The sequence below is a fragment of the Hordeum vulgare genome, chromosome 1H, assembly GCF_904849725.1.
Source record: "Hordeum vulgare subsp. vulgare chromosome 1H, MorexV3_pseudomolecules_assembly, whole genome shotgun sequence".
Classification (NCBI taxonomy): Eukaryota; Viridiplantae; Streptophyta; class Magnoliopsida; order Poales; family Poaceae; genus Hordeum; species Hordeum vulgare.
Genome location: NC_058518.1, coordinates 508,992,447 through 509,008,653, shown reverse-complemented (window position 1 = coordinate 509,008,653; position 16,207 = coordinate 508,992,447). Strand labels below are relative to the sequence as shown.

At 48.4% G+C, this 16,207-nt stretch overlaps 2 protein-coding genes across 2 annotated transcripts; both read right to left on the bottom strand.

The window, feature by feature from the left end:
- Positions 1–201: 201 nt before the first annotated feature.
- On the bottom strand, positions 202–934 carry LOC123402713 (U-box domain-containing protein 10-like). The gene is made up of 2 exons (XM_045096669.1): positions 902–934; positions 202–708 (listed from the first exon to the last, which is right to left on the bottom strand). The coding sequence occupies exons 1-2, from the start codon at positions 932–934 to the stop codon at positions 202–204; spliced, it is 540 nt and encodes a 179-aa protein (XP_044952604.1).
- A 10,213-nt stretch (positions 935–11,147) lies between these two features.
- Positions 11,148–11,657, bottom strand: LOC123402708 (RING-H2 finger protein ATL39-like). The gene has a single exon (XM_045096662.1). It carries the CDS (start codon positions 11,655–11,657, stop codon positions 11,148–11,150), a length of 510 nt encoding a protein of 169 aa, XP_044952597.1.
- Between the last annotated feature and the right edge of the window lie 4,550 nt (positions 11,658–16,207).

Here is a 16,207-nt window from a genome sequence, read left to right as displayed (position 1 = left end):
TCATTGAAAAATTGAAAACAAATTTATTTAGTGGAATAATGAAAAAAATGTTTGGAGTAACATAAGACAAAAAGAAACATTGGGCTCACTGGAAGGTTGCAGCAAGCTGGAATGAATCCTAACTTCTTCACTTGATGCATCATATCTAGCTTCGATGTCTGATAAATTAGCAAGCATATTGTCAGCAGATGCCAAATATAATTAAAGCATAAACAGTAACACTCTAAGTGCAATGTAAAAATTTACCTGTCCTGTTGACACAATGACAGGATCTCTCATCAGGTCAAGAGATATTGGGTAACGGAAATCTTCAGGCATAGCTACAGTGTCAGACTTCTTAACATTGTCACGTGATTCTTTTGCTTCATCACTTGTTTGGCCATCACCATTGGTCAGTTTTGCAGAAACAGAAACTGTAGTGTTTTCAAGTTCTTCAATTAGCTCAGATGTTATTTTTTTGATGTCAGATTTAGATATCCCGCTTATTTCTGAAATTAGTAAAGCAACATGTTGCAACTCCAGGTGATCACTGTTGACGTTTTCCAACGGCAATGTCTCTGGCTGGCTGTTTGGTTCTTCAGATTGTGACCCGGCATTATCAACATGATGAGCTAAGATATCATGAATTTTTGAAAAAATATTTAGATCAAGGGATCCCTTCTTCTCCATTTCTCTTTTAAGCTGATCGATGGCCCAACTGTTAACACCCTTCAGTGAGGGTTCCCACCGTCTCGCTTAATGCGAGACATAGGGGTACCTATCATTGACTACATTTTTGATGAGTTGATATAAGTCTATAAAATCCAAAAGGGCAGGGAAAATATTGCACGAAGGATGAGATGGACGATAGAACCTTACATTCGTTTTGAACAGGGGAGATGTATGTTAGGCGATGATTTACCTTTTCCTTATTAGTGGCAAGCATTGTCCTCATTTACGAAATCATGCCCGTGATTTACCTAGCTACCTACTTCTAAGTTTTAGATTTTCATTTCACAATCTCTTATTTGATAAATTTTAGGATTTCATTCGCTAGCCAGCCTTCACCGGAGCACCGCACTCGCCTTGGATAAATTTTAGGATTTCATTCGCTAGTAATCTCAACTTGGGTATCTTGCTCCTCAATCACCTTATCTTTTCCCTTTGAACTCTGCAAAGATTGCCTTTGCAGCCTGACCAAATGTGGGTTCTGAAAAGCGGAGAAAGAAGAACTATCTTCTTGATTCCCAGTGTGTGGTTCCTTAGGAATGAGATCCACATGTGTCATCCATGATCCAAACTTAACTGAAGGAATTTGCTCCAAGGAGATCTGCAACCTTTGCCTAGAAATGAGCTTTTGGGACAGTGCTGAACAGAATGGAACAAGACTCCACATAAAGTACAGATTCGACCAATTCTTTCATAAAACAAGTATGCCCAAGCAGCCAAATCTTTAGTGAAGGAAACCCAAATTTTATCTCTCACTCGCACCATCACCTTAGCTTTAATTGTACCCCACATATATTCAGATCTGGCATGGATCATAGGCTGACTGAAAGGGTGAAATTCATAAATTTGACCAACACTCTGCACAATCCTAGTTAAAAGCTGCTGAGTTCGAAACCCAAGGGGAACACCATACACTCGGACAGTAACAAAGACAGTTTTAAATTTGTAATCCTGAAAATCTCTACTGAAATCCTCCGGATCGGTCAACTCAATTAAGAAATTATCTGAACCCATGGCCTAAGGCTGGCGAGTGAATACAAACATAGCAGCTTCCAAAGAGTTGAAACGGGCCACAAAGATGTACGTGGAGAGCTGCCAAATCCCATGGTAATTATCTCTCCACACCCGTGCCATAGCGAGCTGCACAGAATTGAGAGAAAGAACTCTTGCAGATCATCCAGTGGCTGCTAACTTCATCAGAATATTAAACTGAGCATCTTGGCCTTGATTCTCCTCCTTTTGCTGTGCTTGAATATGAAGGACATTTGGATCTTGGATGGATAAGGCTTGCATGTTGAGCTCAATACCAGGATCTGGATTGATGGACTCTGGCTGACCTGCACGTACGGACCTTACCATGCGGCTGCTCACCTAGTTCGTCCGTGGCCCTCCTTCAATCCGGAGCGCCCGGAGCAGGTCGGCCACCCAGGCCGTCGCCTCGGGCTCGGCCGTGCCGTCCTCCCCCGCCGCCTCGGCGACCTCGGCGACGAGGTGCGTGAGCAGGGACACCTTGCGCGCGAGGCGGAGGCAGTCGGCCCGCAGCGGCTCCGCGGCGGCGGCGCCCACAGCCGTGATCTCCCGCACGATCTCCGCGGCCGCCCCGGCCGTTGCCGCCGTCGCGCCGCCCCGGGTCAGGCCTCGGTCAGCCTTTGTTTGCTGTAGGAGGAGGTGGAGCACGGTCAGCCTTTGTTAATTTGGTAACTGCACACCGTCGTGGTGCATGGATGGTGGAAGGCCGTTAGATTGTAATTTGTTGTCTAATTGTGTGGTGGTGATTGGTGTTTGTTTTTGTGGGGGTAATAGTTGTGTGTACTTAGAGAAGTTTTCGTTTGATCTTTTATTAGTAGTATAGATTATTTTAAACCATAAAAAAAATTCTACAATGAAATATCATGACTTTAGACCACTCAAGCAAGCAAGCATGCAATTATACCAAAAAGGCAACAAAAAGGCAGAGAGAAGTTAGAAACGTCATTTCTACACAACGAAAAGACATCTGTGTCAAAAAGGTAATAACAAAGATAAACATAGGTGAGAAAAGGTCACTTCTATACAAAAAACATGTACTTGTGCCAATACCATTGAAACCTGACCTGTATCTATCTAATCGATGAAAAAAGGGTTTCCCCGCTTTGTATTACAAAGCAACCAACCAGAACATCAGAAGATAGGTGCTGGGACGGAAACAACACAATCACGCCCAAAAGAAATGGAAAAGAAAATACAAAGAAACAAATACCGACACCAGCGTATTGACAGAAAACACAAAAGACTTGCGACCGATGCGCCCACCAATAGTCTTCCACCAAGCTCCAGGACTCCGAAGCGCATGTACCCATCAACACCTTCAAGAAGGAATGCGATGATGACTATGCTGCTGCCAAGAGTTTCCCCCGGTACGCGACGAGGCACGAGGAAGGGTAGCCCCGACGCCCTCCAGGAAGGTTCGGTGACACCCAAGGGCATCACCGCGTCAGTGTCAGCCGGGCCGACAGTGGTTTCCCCCGATCCCAACCTGCATGTCGGGCACTCCAGATCCTGCCACCAAACCAACCGACACCCTGCACCAATACGGTCTTGAGGGCCGTGCGCCGTCTCACCACGACACCGTAAGGAGAAGCCTACACAGTGATGAAGAGAAGCCGGGACAAGAAGCAGCAGCATCGTCGGCATGTGGGAGGGCTCAGCCTCCACCGTTAATGACGGTAGCCGACCGAACGCAATAGCATGAGCATACGAAGCCTGTGGGCCCACAGGCCCGACCGAGACCGCCCCATAAAGCTCCCGCCATCATGCTGCAACAGGCATGTCGTCGGCAACACCACCCCCTGTCCAAGCTGCTCTGCCTCACCACCATGCAGAAGACACCGCAGCCACGCCGAGAGCCGGCCCGCTAGGACCCAGATAGGACACGCAGGGCCCAGACCTGGGCCGGGGGCGCGCCATATTGTCTTGGATGGAGTTGCTCCTTCCGATCCAATGGAATACGATTCTTTGCACCTGGTGATTAATTTTCACCAGTCAAGCAGTCACTGCGATCTACTCATTCCATTATATTTCCACGTAACACCAAAATATGAAGTATTCCTATGATGGGATGAGTTTTGCGTAGGGTCTCTGCGACGGGTCACCAAGCATGCGGTGTATCCACGCAGAACCAACACAACACCCGATCCATGCATGTACATAAATTCATCCGTTGATTACACGTAGGTATACAATTGAGCAAACCCTATTTAAGCTACACCATGGCCTCGGTAGCCGAGATGGGAGGTGATGCTGACCCCGGCACGACAGGGCTCCTGCAGAGCGGGCAGGTGCCGTTGCTCTTCATCCACAGCGCGAGGCAGCCCTCTGCACTCCGCCCCGCCCACCAGCGCCTCCAGGCAGATCGCGCACACCACCACCGACGCTCCGGCGCCTGTCCCTCTGCCACCATCTGCCTCAGCGCCGGCGGGGTACGAGAAGTAGGCCAGCCGCCGCGGCTTCCCGACGACGACCGGCACCGGCCTTCGCCACTGCACGCCCGACCACCTGCCCCTCCTTCCACCACCGGCGTCGGCGGCCACGTTATATCCTTGTTCCGCCGGTGGGTCACAGCACAAGATTAGGCAGAAGAGAATCACCGTGAGGACACGAAGGGAGACAAACATGGCCGAGAAGGCCCCGTACACGGTGGACATCGCCGTCTGGTCGATCGCGCCGCCTGTTTTTGTGCTGAGATTTCGTTCTTGGCAATAATAAGGAGCACATACGTAGTAAGTACTACCTTCGTCCGGAAGTACTTATCCTAAAAATGTAAATAATGGATGTATCTATAATTAAAATAAGTCTAGATACATTCATCTCTAGGACAAGTATTTTCGAACGGAGGGAGTATATATCAGCAACAACAGCCGGTGCTCGATCGATCCGATTATTGTAGGTGGAGTCGTCACATGTTAACTCGATCAGTATCTGGAACGGAAAACAGCTTCGGCACTTTTATAGCAATCTCACACGTAGTATCGTCAACTTACTATTTCTTGTGGGGAAAAATATATTTGCCAAACATTCCAAGTTTTGGGTTACAAAACTTGAAACGCGTCTCCTGCCATCGTTCTGGTCGAGAGCTTCTTTGGCAGACCCCAGCGACCAACCAGGCTAGCTAGGATACGTTCATGTCTACTAGAAGAAAATTTATCTACTTTAAAACTATTCGGCTGTAGCTGCAGCACCAAGATACGCATCAATTTGGCACACTAACATTTTCGAACCAAATATATTACTCCCTCTATCCGAAAATTCTTGTCATTGGAATGGATGTATCTAAATATATTTTAATTCTAGATATTTTTATTTTTATTCATTTATGTGACAAGTAATTCCGAACTGATGGGAGTATTTGACATGTCGCATATAATACATTAAAACATCGGTGTAGTTGACCACGGGCTTGGTGTCGCGCGAGAGTGCTCGGTGACAGCCGTCGGCACGCACTGGGTTGTGTTCCCCCCGGTCCAACGGGACTGGCTGGCGACGCAGGTGTGGAAGCCTCCTACGATGGAGGCATCGACCCACACTTCATAATTGATGTCGGGCTAGGAGTGAAAGGAGGCCTCTTTTACTCTTCCTCCGTAGTTGGTGCACCGTGATGCGGATGATGGGTGGTGGCTCGGACATGGATGTCGGGGTGGCGGCTCCGAAGGGTGGTCCGCTTGGTTCGCTGTCCGGCGAGCACCATGTCGGCCATGGTGGCTTTTCCTCTTGGTCGTGTGGCTGCAGGAGGTATATCGATGGTGGCCCGGGCACGTATCTTGTCTTGACAGTGGCGTCGCCCTGATCCAGACCTGCGGGTTTGATCTTGTCGCACTTGTCCTGAAGACCTCGTGGTGGCACGGGGGAGCTCTTGAGTGAAAGCTTCATGATTTTTTTGCCGACGACGGCGATACTCGGGGCATCGTTATCTTCTTGAAGACGTTGTTGTGGTGCTCCTCTCCGTGTCACGGTTTTGAGCGAAGACCTTTCTACCTTCTGGATTTGCCAGCAGCGACACTTTGCGTCCCCCCCCCCCCTTGAGGGCGTTGTCGGGGAACTTTAGTGTTAAGGGCGTAGTGTAGCGATGTATTATGTTCTTCCAATGTACTTTGTCGATAGCATAGTCGCTTGCGTTCTGTGTGATCCGCTTATCTTGGGATTGGCGTTGTATTTTACCTCGCCATCTTGTATTATTCGGTCGTGCGTTGCGATTGTTGCTTTATATATAAAGTGGAGCAAAAGCATGTTTTGAGGAATTGCGTACATTGGAGGTCTTGAGTTCTTATCGTCTTCGTTGTGGATAAGGGGACGGGACACATGCCCATGCAACAATGATCAACATAGACAACTATATTTACCAGTTGTCCGTTCTATAGTTATCAACATGAGACAACTATTGTTCATATTGAAGTTAGCATGCTGCTCATATTGAAGTTACTAGCATATTTATGCTGAAGTTATCATGATGTTCATGTTATAGGTATCATGTTGTTCATGCTAAATTTACCAGGCTAGTCATGCTGAACTTATTAAGCTCCTCATGCTATAGTTACCTAGCTGTTCATACTGAAGTTATCGGACTACTCATGTTATAATTACCAGTCTGCACTGGTCATAGTTATCAGGTTGCTCATGCCATGTAGAATCATTTTATGCCCCAGTAACTATAGTGTTAATATCACGGTAACTTATATATTGCATGGTAAATTATATTGCTAGGCCTTGTCACTTTTGATCTGATAAAAGTGGTCGAAACATGTCAATATGAGATCTACTTTTAAAGATCGCATTGCGATAGATTTAGTGTCAAAAACGGATTTGAATCAAACCAATGATTTGAGCTGAAAATCATTTTGACTTCCTGAAATGAAAGAATATAAAATGATATCATCAGTTGTCTATTTATACATGCATGTAGTTAGAAAGAGAAAAAAAAGTGCACACGGAAGAAGGGATTTTTAATATGCATGCACACATGCATGTAATGAGAGGAGGGGATTGCCCTGGGGAGTATTCCGATCTATTGCAAAAACCGGAAGCCAATTAGTGTGGTCGTTTATTATAAATTCCGTAGAATAGATGCTTCAATTAGTTTTCGAGAAAATGCAAAGCTTGCATGTCGATACATTGATAGAATGAGAGATTTTCAACTCTACAAGTTCAAGACTAGGTCGAAACAAGCACTATAGAGAAGACCACAATGAATGACTGCTAGACAAACACTACAACAAACAACACCAAACAATCTTCAACCTAATATAAGTCATCCACACAAATACACAAGACACAAACCCTGCCAGAAGTAATAAGACTCCAACATTAAAAAGAAGGCAAAGTTGTTGCACCACCATCCTTGTATACAATTGAACTAGCCCTATTTAAGCTAAACCATGGCCGCGGCAGCAGAGAGTGGTTGTGACGACCCCGGCACGAAAGGCCTCCTGCAGAGCGGGCAGGTGCTGTTGCTCTTCATCCACGGCACGAGGCAGCCCCGGTGGAAGACGTGCCGGCACGCCGGCACCTCGCTGCACTCCGCCCCGCCCACCAGCGCCTCCAGGCAGATCGCGCACACCACCACCGACGCCCTCGCCGTCCTTTTTCCGCCATCCGCCTCGGTGCCGGCAGGGTACGAGAAGTAGGCCAGCTGCTGCGGCTCCATGACCCGCGCCGGCGAGCCGGCCGTCGTGCGGCTCCTTGTACCCGCGGCGGCCGCGTTATATCCTTGTTCCGCCGTCTCTGGTACGCGGTCGCAGCACCAGATTAGGAAGGCGGCCGTAACAAATGGCCCGAGGGTATAAATGATAACTAGTAAAATGCCGGGAATGTTGTCCGGCCCGACGGCCGTCGATATCGTCGTGGTCATTCCTTAGGTACACGAGAGCCGGCCGGGGGATGCCCTACCTATAGCTAGCCTGGTCGATCGATCGGGACGTACGAGATTTCTTTCTAGGAGTAGGTACGTACGTACGTATATATATAATCGGCAACGACGGCCGGTGCTCTTGATCGATCCGATTGTACGTAGGTGGACTCACATGTTAACTCGATCTCTATCTGGAACGGAAAACAGCGTCTGCACTTTTGTAGCAATCTCACGCAATATTGTCAAACTGCAACTTACTAGTATTTCTTGCGGCGAAAAAGCATATGCACTCCGTTTTGCCATGACCATAGGTATATATTTATTTGAGTAATTCAATATTTATTTGATCCTTCCGCTTGATCCTTGCAAGAAATATAATCAGTCAACTAGGGAGAATCTGAGAAGGTACGACTCCCGTAACATATGCCTGCACTTTTGCCATGATGATTGACAAATATTTATTACTCCCTCCGTTTCAAAATATAAGATCTTTTAGATATTTTACTAGAAGACTACATACGGAGCAAAATGAGTGAATCTATACTTCAAAATATGTCTACGTACATTCGTATGTAGTTTATAGTACAATCTCTAAAAGGTCTTATATTTAGAAACGGAGGGAGTATCATACATTGATTGGTAGAAATAACAATATTTATAAATGACGATCAATATTGCTTCTTCCTTTTGTTGAAATATATAAGCATTGATAATTGCTTGATGGGACACAGTTAGGATAGATAATATTCAGATTTATGAGTTGGGTGTTAGAATCCGATACATGTATTGACAAGCCCCGTGTAGTAGTTTTGCCCGGGCCCCCAAAATATTAGGATCAGCCCTTGTTACAGCCGACCACGTGTCTCCTGCCGTCGGTCTAGCGAGAGCTGCTTCGGCAAAGCCCATCGACCACGTTCATGTTTACTACTCCTTCGTTTCTAAATTCAAACTTTTTAAAGATTCTACGGTAAACTACATATGGATGTATATAGATATATTTTAAAATGTAAGTTCACTCATTTCGTTACGTATGTAGTTCATAGTGAAATCTCTAAAATGACTTATATTTAGGAACGAAAGAAGTAGAAGAAATGTATCCACTTTCAAACTATTCAGCTGTACCTGCAGCACCAGAAATTAAGCATCAATACATTAGAACACATGGAACTATTTTTTTTACGTATCCAATTAGTATAACGTTAATACATAAAACCTTTTTTTCACCTATGGGACTACCGATTGAACAGGAGTGAAAAAACTATCGATTTAACCTGGTGAATTACGATGGAAACATACCAATATGAGATTTAGTTTTGAATATCTCACCGCGGCAGATTTAATGTTGAAAACGAGTTTTGAGTTGATCTGGCGATTAAAGGTACAAACCATTTTGAATTTTCGAAATGAAAGAATATAAGACAACGTGATCACTTTTTGTCTTTTTTTGCAAGCATGTACTCCCTCTGTTCATAAATATGAGTCTTTTTAAATGTATTACTTGAATACTATATACGAATGTATATAGATATACTTTAAAGTGTGCATTCATTCATTTTGTTCCGAATGTACTTCCCTAGTGAAATCTTTATGAGCAAAGACTGTACCCAAATTACCTAAGACTGTACTTCATTTTGGTTGGAGAACGTACGCAAGATATGCTTCCCTGCGGGTATGATTTTGCAAAGGCGCCCCAAACAGGCTAACAACATACTTTAGGAATTTTATACTTTCTCTGTTCTAAAATAAATGTCTTAACTTTATACTAGTTTTAGTATAAAACTTTACCACATTAAGACACTTATTTTGAAACAGATGAAATATAATATATATTCCCTCCGTCCCAAACAACCTAGACACGGTTTAATGCTAGAGGCATTTGTATCTAGACAAATCTGAGTCAACTAATTTGGGACGGGTTGCGTAATTGCTCTTGCTCGCTCCTGGTTGGGTTTGAAGGCCACATGGGAAAACTTAATTTGTGTTGGGTTGATTACCAAGGTTCAAGGGTGTTTAATTTACGTGTAAATTAATCAATCATGTTGACATGAGTTTGGCTAAGGGTGTGTTTGGTTGGGTGGCTCGCACCTGGCTTGCATCCGAGATGTAAAATGGCCCATGTTTGGTTGGCTGCATGGTCTTCTCAGCCTGGCCCAGTCGATGCAAAAAGAGGCCTCCCAGCCAGGCTGAGGGAAACGCAGGATCGGAGCGTTTCTTTCATGCAGGCTCGTTCTTGCCTTTTGCCTGCACCCGCGATGCAGCCCACCACTCCGCCGTCGTCGTCCTCGCCGGAGGATGATGTCGCTCCTCCATGCCTTTCACTGGGCCACGAGTCTACGCGCCGCCATGCCAGCCCCTTCCTCACCACCGGCGCCACCCCTCTCCCCCACCGCAACGCCCCTCCCTGCGGCGAGCCCCACGGCCAGAGCCAGCTCGCGGCCACCCCCTCCCTCCCTGCGGCGAGCCCTCCCGCCTCAGCGAGCCCGCGGCCACCCTCCTTCCCCACCACCGGCGCCACCCCTCTCCCCCACCACAACGCCCCCTCCCTGCGGCGAGCCCCACGGCCAGAGCCAGCTCGCGGCCACCCCCTCCCTCCCTGCGGCGAGCCCTCCCGCCTCAGCCAGCCCGCGGCCACCCTCCTTCCCCAACACCGACGCCGCCCCTCTCCCCCACCGTGGCGCCCCTCCCCGCGGCGAGCCACCTGCTAGAGCCATCCCGCGGCCACCCCCTCCGTCCCCGTGGCGAGCCCCCCGCCACAGCCAGCCCGCGGCCACCTCCTCCCTCCCCGCGCCGAGCCATCCCGCGGCCACCCCCTCCCTCCCTCCCCCCGTTACATAATTAAGCTCAATTTTTACTGGAAATAATTAAGCCCAATTCAGCCTACCAAACAACATCTGTCATGTATAACATCTCTGGTGCATCCGTATCATGCAATCAACCAAACACTCATCTCACCCCATCCCTGCATCCACTCAAACAGGCCAGGCTCATCCAGGATGCCCCATACGATGCAGGCTAGAGCCACCTAGGCAACCAAACACGCCCTAAGTTAACTAAGGCACAAGTGCTTAGCCCAACAAAGATGATCCAAACGCCCTAGCAAATGCTATATACTCCCTCCGTTCCTAAATATAAGTTTTTCTAGAGATTTTACTAATATACTATATGCGGATGTATATAGACATACTTTAGAGTGTAGATTCACTCATTCTATTCCGTATGTAGACTCCTAGCAAAATCTCTTAAAAGACTTATATTTAGGAATCGGAGGGAGTATCAGTTAAGAATCATGCATTGGGAGTGTTCCTACTATTAGGGACTAGATATAAAAAAAAGGGGTGCAAGATAGAAACAAATTCATTTTCTTCTGCAATGACAACAAAGTAACATTATCATCTTGTCTGGAGATCCGGCTTGTGGAATTTCCAGAAGAATCATCTTTGGTGTCTTTTTTTAGTACCGTTGCTTTAAGGGTTATTGGCATATATATATAGGCTGACAAAAGAAATTCCTTACGTTTGCACCCCAGCTTGTTCCACCGGATGCTTTCTCTCCTAGCTAGCTAGACCATCTCCTCGGCAGCCGAGAGCGGCTCTGCCCCCGGCACGATGACGATGAGCTCCCTGCACAGCGGGCAGGTGGTCCGGTTCCTCATCCACAGCGCGATGCAGTCCCGGCAGTACACGTGCCCGCACGCCGGCACCTTGCTGCACTCCATCCCGTCCACCAGCTCGTCGAGGCAGATCGCGCAAACCTTCTCCGATGCCCCGTCCTCCTCCTCGGCGACGCCGGCCACGGAATACAGGAAGTACCCCAGCTGCGGTGGCTTCTCCGCCACGACCGGCTCCAGCGTGGGCGCTCCGTCGTCCCTTCGACTCGGACCTGCGGCGGCGGCAACGACCGGCGGCCTGGGCGACGGCAGCGACGTGTCGCTCCGACTTAGACGCGCGGCCGCCTCCGGTCCGCAACAGCAGCAGGCGGCGCAGCGCCAGCAGGCGGCGAAGATGGCAAGCACCCAGGGCAGCCCGAGAGTGCAAAATGCGACGATGGCAAGCAGCGACTCGTCGTCCATCGCGCCGTGGTCGACACGTCGAGATTATTTGTGTCTTGTACGTACGGCTTTGGCCGCCGGCCGGGGGTCTCTTATGCATGGAGTAGCAACGAGAGCTAGGGTACCCTTCCGACTCCCTATAACGCGTACGTACCTCGTATAATTGGAAGGCATGCCATCTTTGTTGCACCATTTTTATTGGAAGGCATAGCTTTTTTAGAACTTGTAGCAGCATTTTTATTGGAAGGCGTGGTTTTTTTAGAACACAATACAGAAGAAGACCGCGTATAATTTATTCGGGCAACATAAAAAGCCCCAGTTGTACCTTGTAGGAATCTCATGTAGTGTTGTGTATCTGAGAAAATATATATATATGCACACACACCGAAAGTTAGTTCGATCTCCATCCATCATAAGAATACATAGCTAAAGTGAAGAGCTAAAGAGAAGAAACATCGCTCTAATAATTGTCATCTACCACACATCGACTACCCCGAGATTTCACATGGATTTCTAGTTTCTAGCTATTCTTCATACATTATCAAGATATCTAGGTACTTAATTAAACAGAAGACATAGAATAGTTTTTTTTAGAAAAGGAGGCAAAGCCCCGGCCTCTGCATCGAGTGATGCATACAGCCAAATAGTTAAATCCAGAGTTCCATAAATATTCCTGGATAAAAGTTTATGCATCAGAAAAAATAAATCTTACAAATCGAGCTCTCCTTCCACACTCATGCATGTAACCGTTATGCTCGGAGGGTCAGAATTGATGTTGGCGGCGGATTTGTGTGGTTTGGAACAGTAGGCAAGATGCAGGTCAAGTTTGGCCAGGTGATGCGACCTCCACTTTATTTATCATTTTCAGTTATTTGACATCATTAGCATTGTTTGATGAACAATTGTTAGAGCATGTCTAGTAGAACCCTCAAATCCTTAAAACAAAAACCAGTTTTAAGGGTTGAGAATTGCACATTTTTGACACTTTTAAGGGTTGAAAAACAGGGGCAAAGACTAGAACCCTCAAACCCAACCCTTATAACGGATAATCCGTTATAAGGGTTGGGTTTGAGGGTTCTAGTCTTTGCCCCAACCTCAAACCTTAAAACTGTCATTTGGCATTGCATAATTTTCACAAGACAAACATAATAAACCTTCAAACAAACACGGAAATAAAAATCATTGATGCATGGTTTAATAGTTTTTACATCACACAATCATCATCTTCTCCCTCTCATCGGCACCATCACCAAAAAGTTGCACTTGGCGCCATTTCCTAGACCACTTGCACGTCCATCAAGCACCTCCATTGGAGTCATCCACACCGCCATCGCCACCACCACTCATCGGAGTGTCACCTCGAAAAGTAGAGGACGCACCACGGAATATCCTCTTCCTCTCTGCGATGTCCTACTTGTAGTCCTTCCACCATTGCAGTTGTTCTTCATCCATGTCCTTCTTGGACATCATCATGTGCTCCTTCTCTTCCACCATGAGTTCTTTCCATACCTTTGACTCTTTCACCTTGATCATCCTCTCCTCCAAGTCGGCCTTGCGCTTTGCTTCTTCACGTTTTGCTTCAACTTGTGCAAGCTTGACCTCTTTCTTCTTCTCGGTGATAAGAATCTTCGTCTCCAATGTCTTCCTTGTCAATTCCTCTCTTACCTTCATCATTTGCTCCATCTTCTCCCTTAGGCTTGATGCCTCTCCTTCCATCTCCACCCTTTGCTTGCTCTTCTTGGTTCCCTCGGGCTTGCCCAAGTTCCTCTCCTTCTCCTCATCTTCACTATCATCCATCCTAAGCATTGCCGACTTTTTGGGTGTGGTCTCTTGATCCCTCAACTTCCACTTGTCAAAGGTTTGAAGAATTGCCCAAGCATGCTTAAATGGGAATAGCTTGCCCTTGGAAGCGGCCATCTCCTCGTACCTCATGCCGGCAATTATCTCCTATCAACCACACATAATCACATAAGAACCCACATAGTACACACACATAATCAAAATAGTGAAGAGATATGTACTCACATAGTCACTCTCCACGGTTCCACTAGGTGGTGCATCCCTCACTTGGTCCATGGCCGCACTCCAATGAGCACAAGTGGGCTTCATCAAATCCCACCGGCCTTGAAGCGACCGGTAACTGCGAGAGAGGAACCCACAATTCTTCGGCTTGATCCTACAATAGTTGTCCTCGATCCTGTGCCAATACCTTTTACCGGTTTGATCGGTGCCGGTGGTTGCATCCATCCCCACAGATGCCCAAGCACGAACCAAGAGGATATCTTCCGCTTCGGTGTAGTTTGTCGACCGCGCGTGTGGGCGGGAAGCGGCGGTGAATGCCTCCTCCCCTATCTCGGCCACCTCCTCCTCGTCATCCCCTTCATCCTCCTCATCTTCTCCAACCTCCTCACCAAAGGGTTCTAGAGGCGGAGCCCCGAGGTCCACCTCCGCGTCTTGAAGGAGGTCCATGAACGAGGTTGGGTTTGCCATTTCCTCGAACACCTCGTGCGCGGCGGGAGGAGGTTCGGCGACGGCGACGACCGGGGGCGCGGGCTTCTTCCGCGCCGCGACCTTCTTCCGCTTCGGGGATGCGCCGGCGGCCTTCGAGGAAGCCCCTCGCGGCCCACGCGAGGAGACCTTCGGCCGGCTCTTCTTCGCGGGGGCTGGCTGGACGATGGCCGGGGCGGGCACGGCAGTGGCTGGGGCGGGAGGAGGCGGTGCGAGGCCCGCCCGCCGCCGCTTGGCCCCGACGTGGGTCGCCGCCACCACGTCGGCCACGGTGGTCGGGGCGTGCGGGGCGGGGGCGGGGGCGGGCGGGGCTGGCGCGGCGGCGGCCTGGGCGGGCGGGGCCGGCGCGGGGGCGGGCGCGACGTGCGCGGCGGCGGGCGGGGGCGCGGCGGCGACCGGGGGATCCATGGCGGCGGGAGGAGCTGGGAGGCGGGCGGTTTTCGCTCCCGCGCTGGAGAGGAACAGGAGTGCGGGTTGGGATTGGGTTTTCCCTCCCAACCCTCACTTTCTACAGGCTGGGATTGGGTTTGCAGGTTCGACCTTTAATTTTTTTTACGGGTTTAAGGGTTTAAGGGTTCTAGTCTACGTCGTTTTGTCGACGAAAACTGTAAAAAAACGGTTATTTTTAAGGGTTTGAGGGTTCTACTAGACTTGCTCTTAGTCTTATTCAGTGTGGACATACTCACAAGGAACTTGCGCGAGATGAATAGTCGGTACAGGGGGATATTGTGGTTAACTTAGTTTTTTGTTTGCGAACGAGCTATGATGTGTGTTATCATCATTTTATTCTAACGGGGAGTGCTTTGGTTGGTGTGGACGTGTCTTGGCCACGAGAAACCGCGGGGTTCTAGGTTTGGAGGCATCGCTTTGCCTTCTTCATGGAGAGGCCCCACACCAATGAGCCTTTGGAAGAGGAAAATCCCTAGGAGAGCCCACATGGAGGCGTGCCCCAAAGATATATGCCATGCCTCGTTCTATCACCACGAGACAGGTTGCTCTTTCCCTAAGAGGAAGTCAGAGCTAAGAGCATCTCCAACCGTTGGAGGCCCCAAAAACACTATCGAACCAAAAAGTTGATGTCTTGGGGGATCAAATGCTTCACCCGGCCGGGCCCGGTCCTAAGGGGTGGGGGGGGGGGGGGGGGCGGGGGAGCGGGCGGCCACCCCGGAACCTTGGGGCCCTCGTTGTACTCCGGCCTTTGTACTAGGGCTGGCCTAAAGTGGTAGAGGCACCGAAAGTCCCAGTTGACTCCACGATTTCCGTCGAGACCAGTAGCGCAAGACATCGTCCCGATATCCCCGCGTGTAACTGCAAGGTTATAATTGTTCTTCCGGCTTTGTTCCGTTATTCCCCATCCCGAGGGGATTGGAGGGAATTGGGGGAGGGGGATTTGATTTGCATGGGATTCAATCCCCTTCAATATATCCCTGTCAAACCCTCTTCAAATCCTTGTCAACCGTGCTTGAAATATGGGCATATAGGCGTACGCCGACGCCCACCGGCAGCCGACAGGCCGAAATAGCACACCGCTCTACATCCTGCAGCCTGCCAGTCTTCGGCGAACTTGTCCTGCTGATGAGTACCCCCTGTTAATCGAGTACATCTGCGAGAACAGATCTCAAATCCCGCTCTACATCTATGAGAACTTGGCCTGGTGACCACTAGTGTGAAGATATCTTGGAGCCCGTGCCTGTTCCGGACAGACCAAGCGGAAGTGTTGGTCGCCCTCGAGCATCGCCTTCAATCCTCGGAGCTGGGTATGGGAACGAATACTACATATGTCGCATACAGGTATAGAGATGCCATATTAAACTTTTGTTAGAAGCAAAGTTTGGTAGAGTTTTTATTTCTCCCTCTTTGCTGAATTAAATTGTTTGATGCGTTCTTGCAATGTAGAATTACTTTCAACTTTTTTAAGGTAAGTTATTAACAAAAAGAAATACACCATATAATTAACTCTTAGGCAAAATTGGTTGTTACTTTTGTTGGATTAATGAGGCCTGAGGTAAAGTAAGAAAAAAGTGGGCAATACTAATATTGCAAACGAATCTAGATGGAGTGAT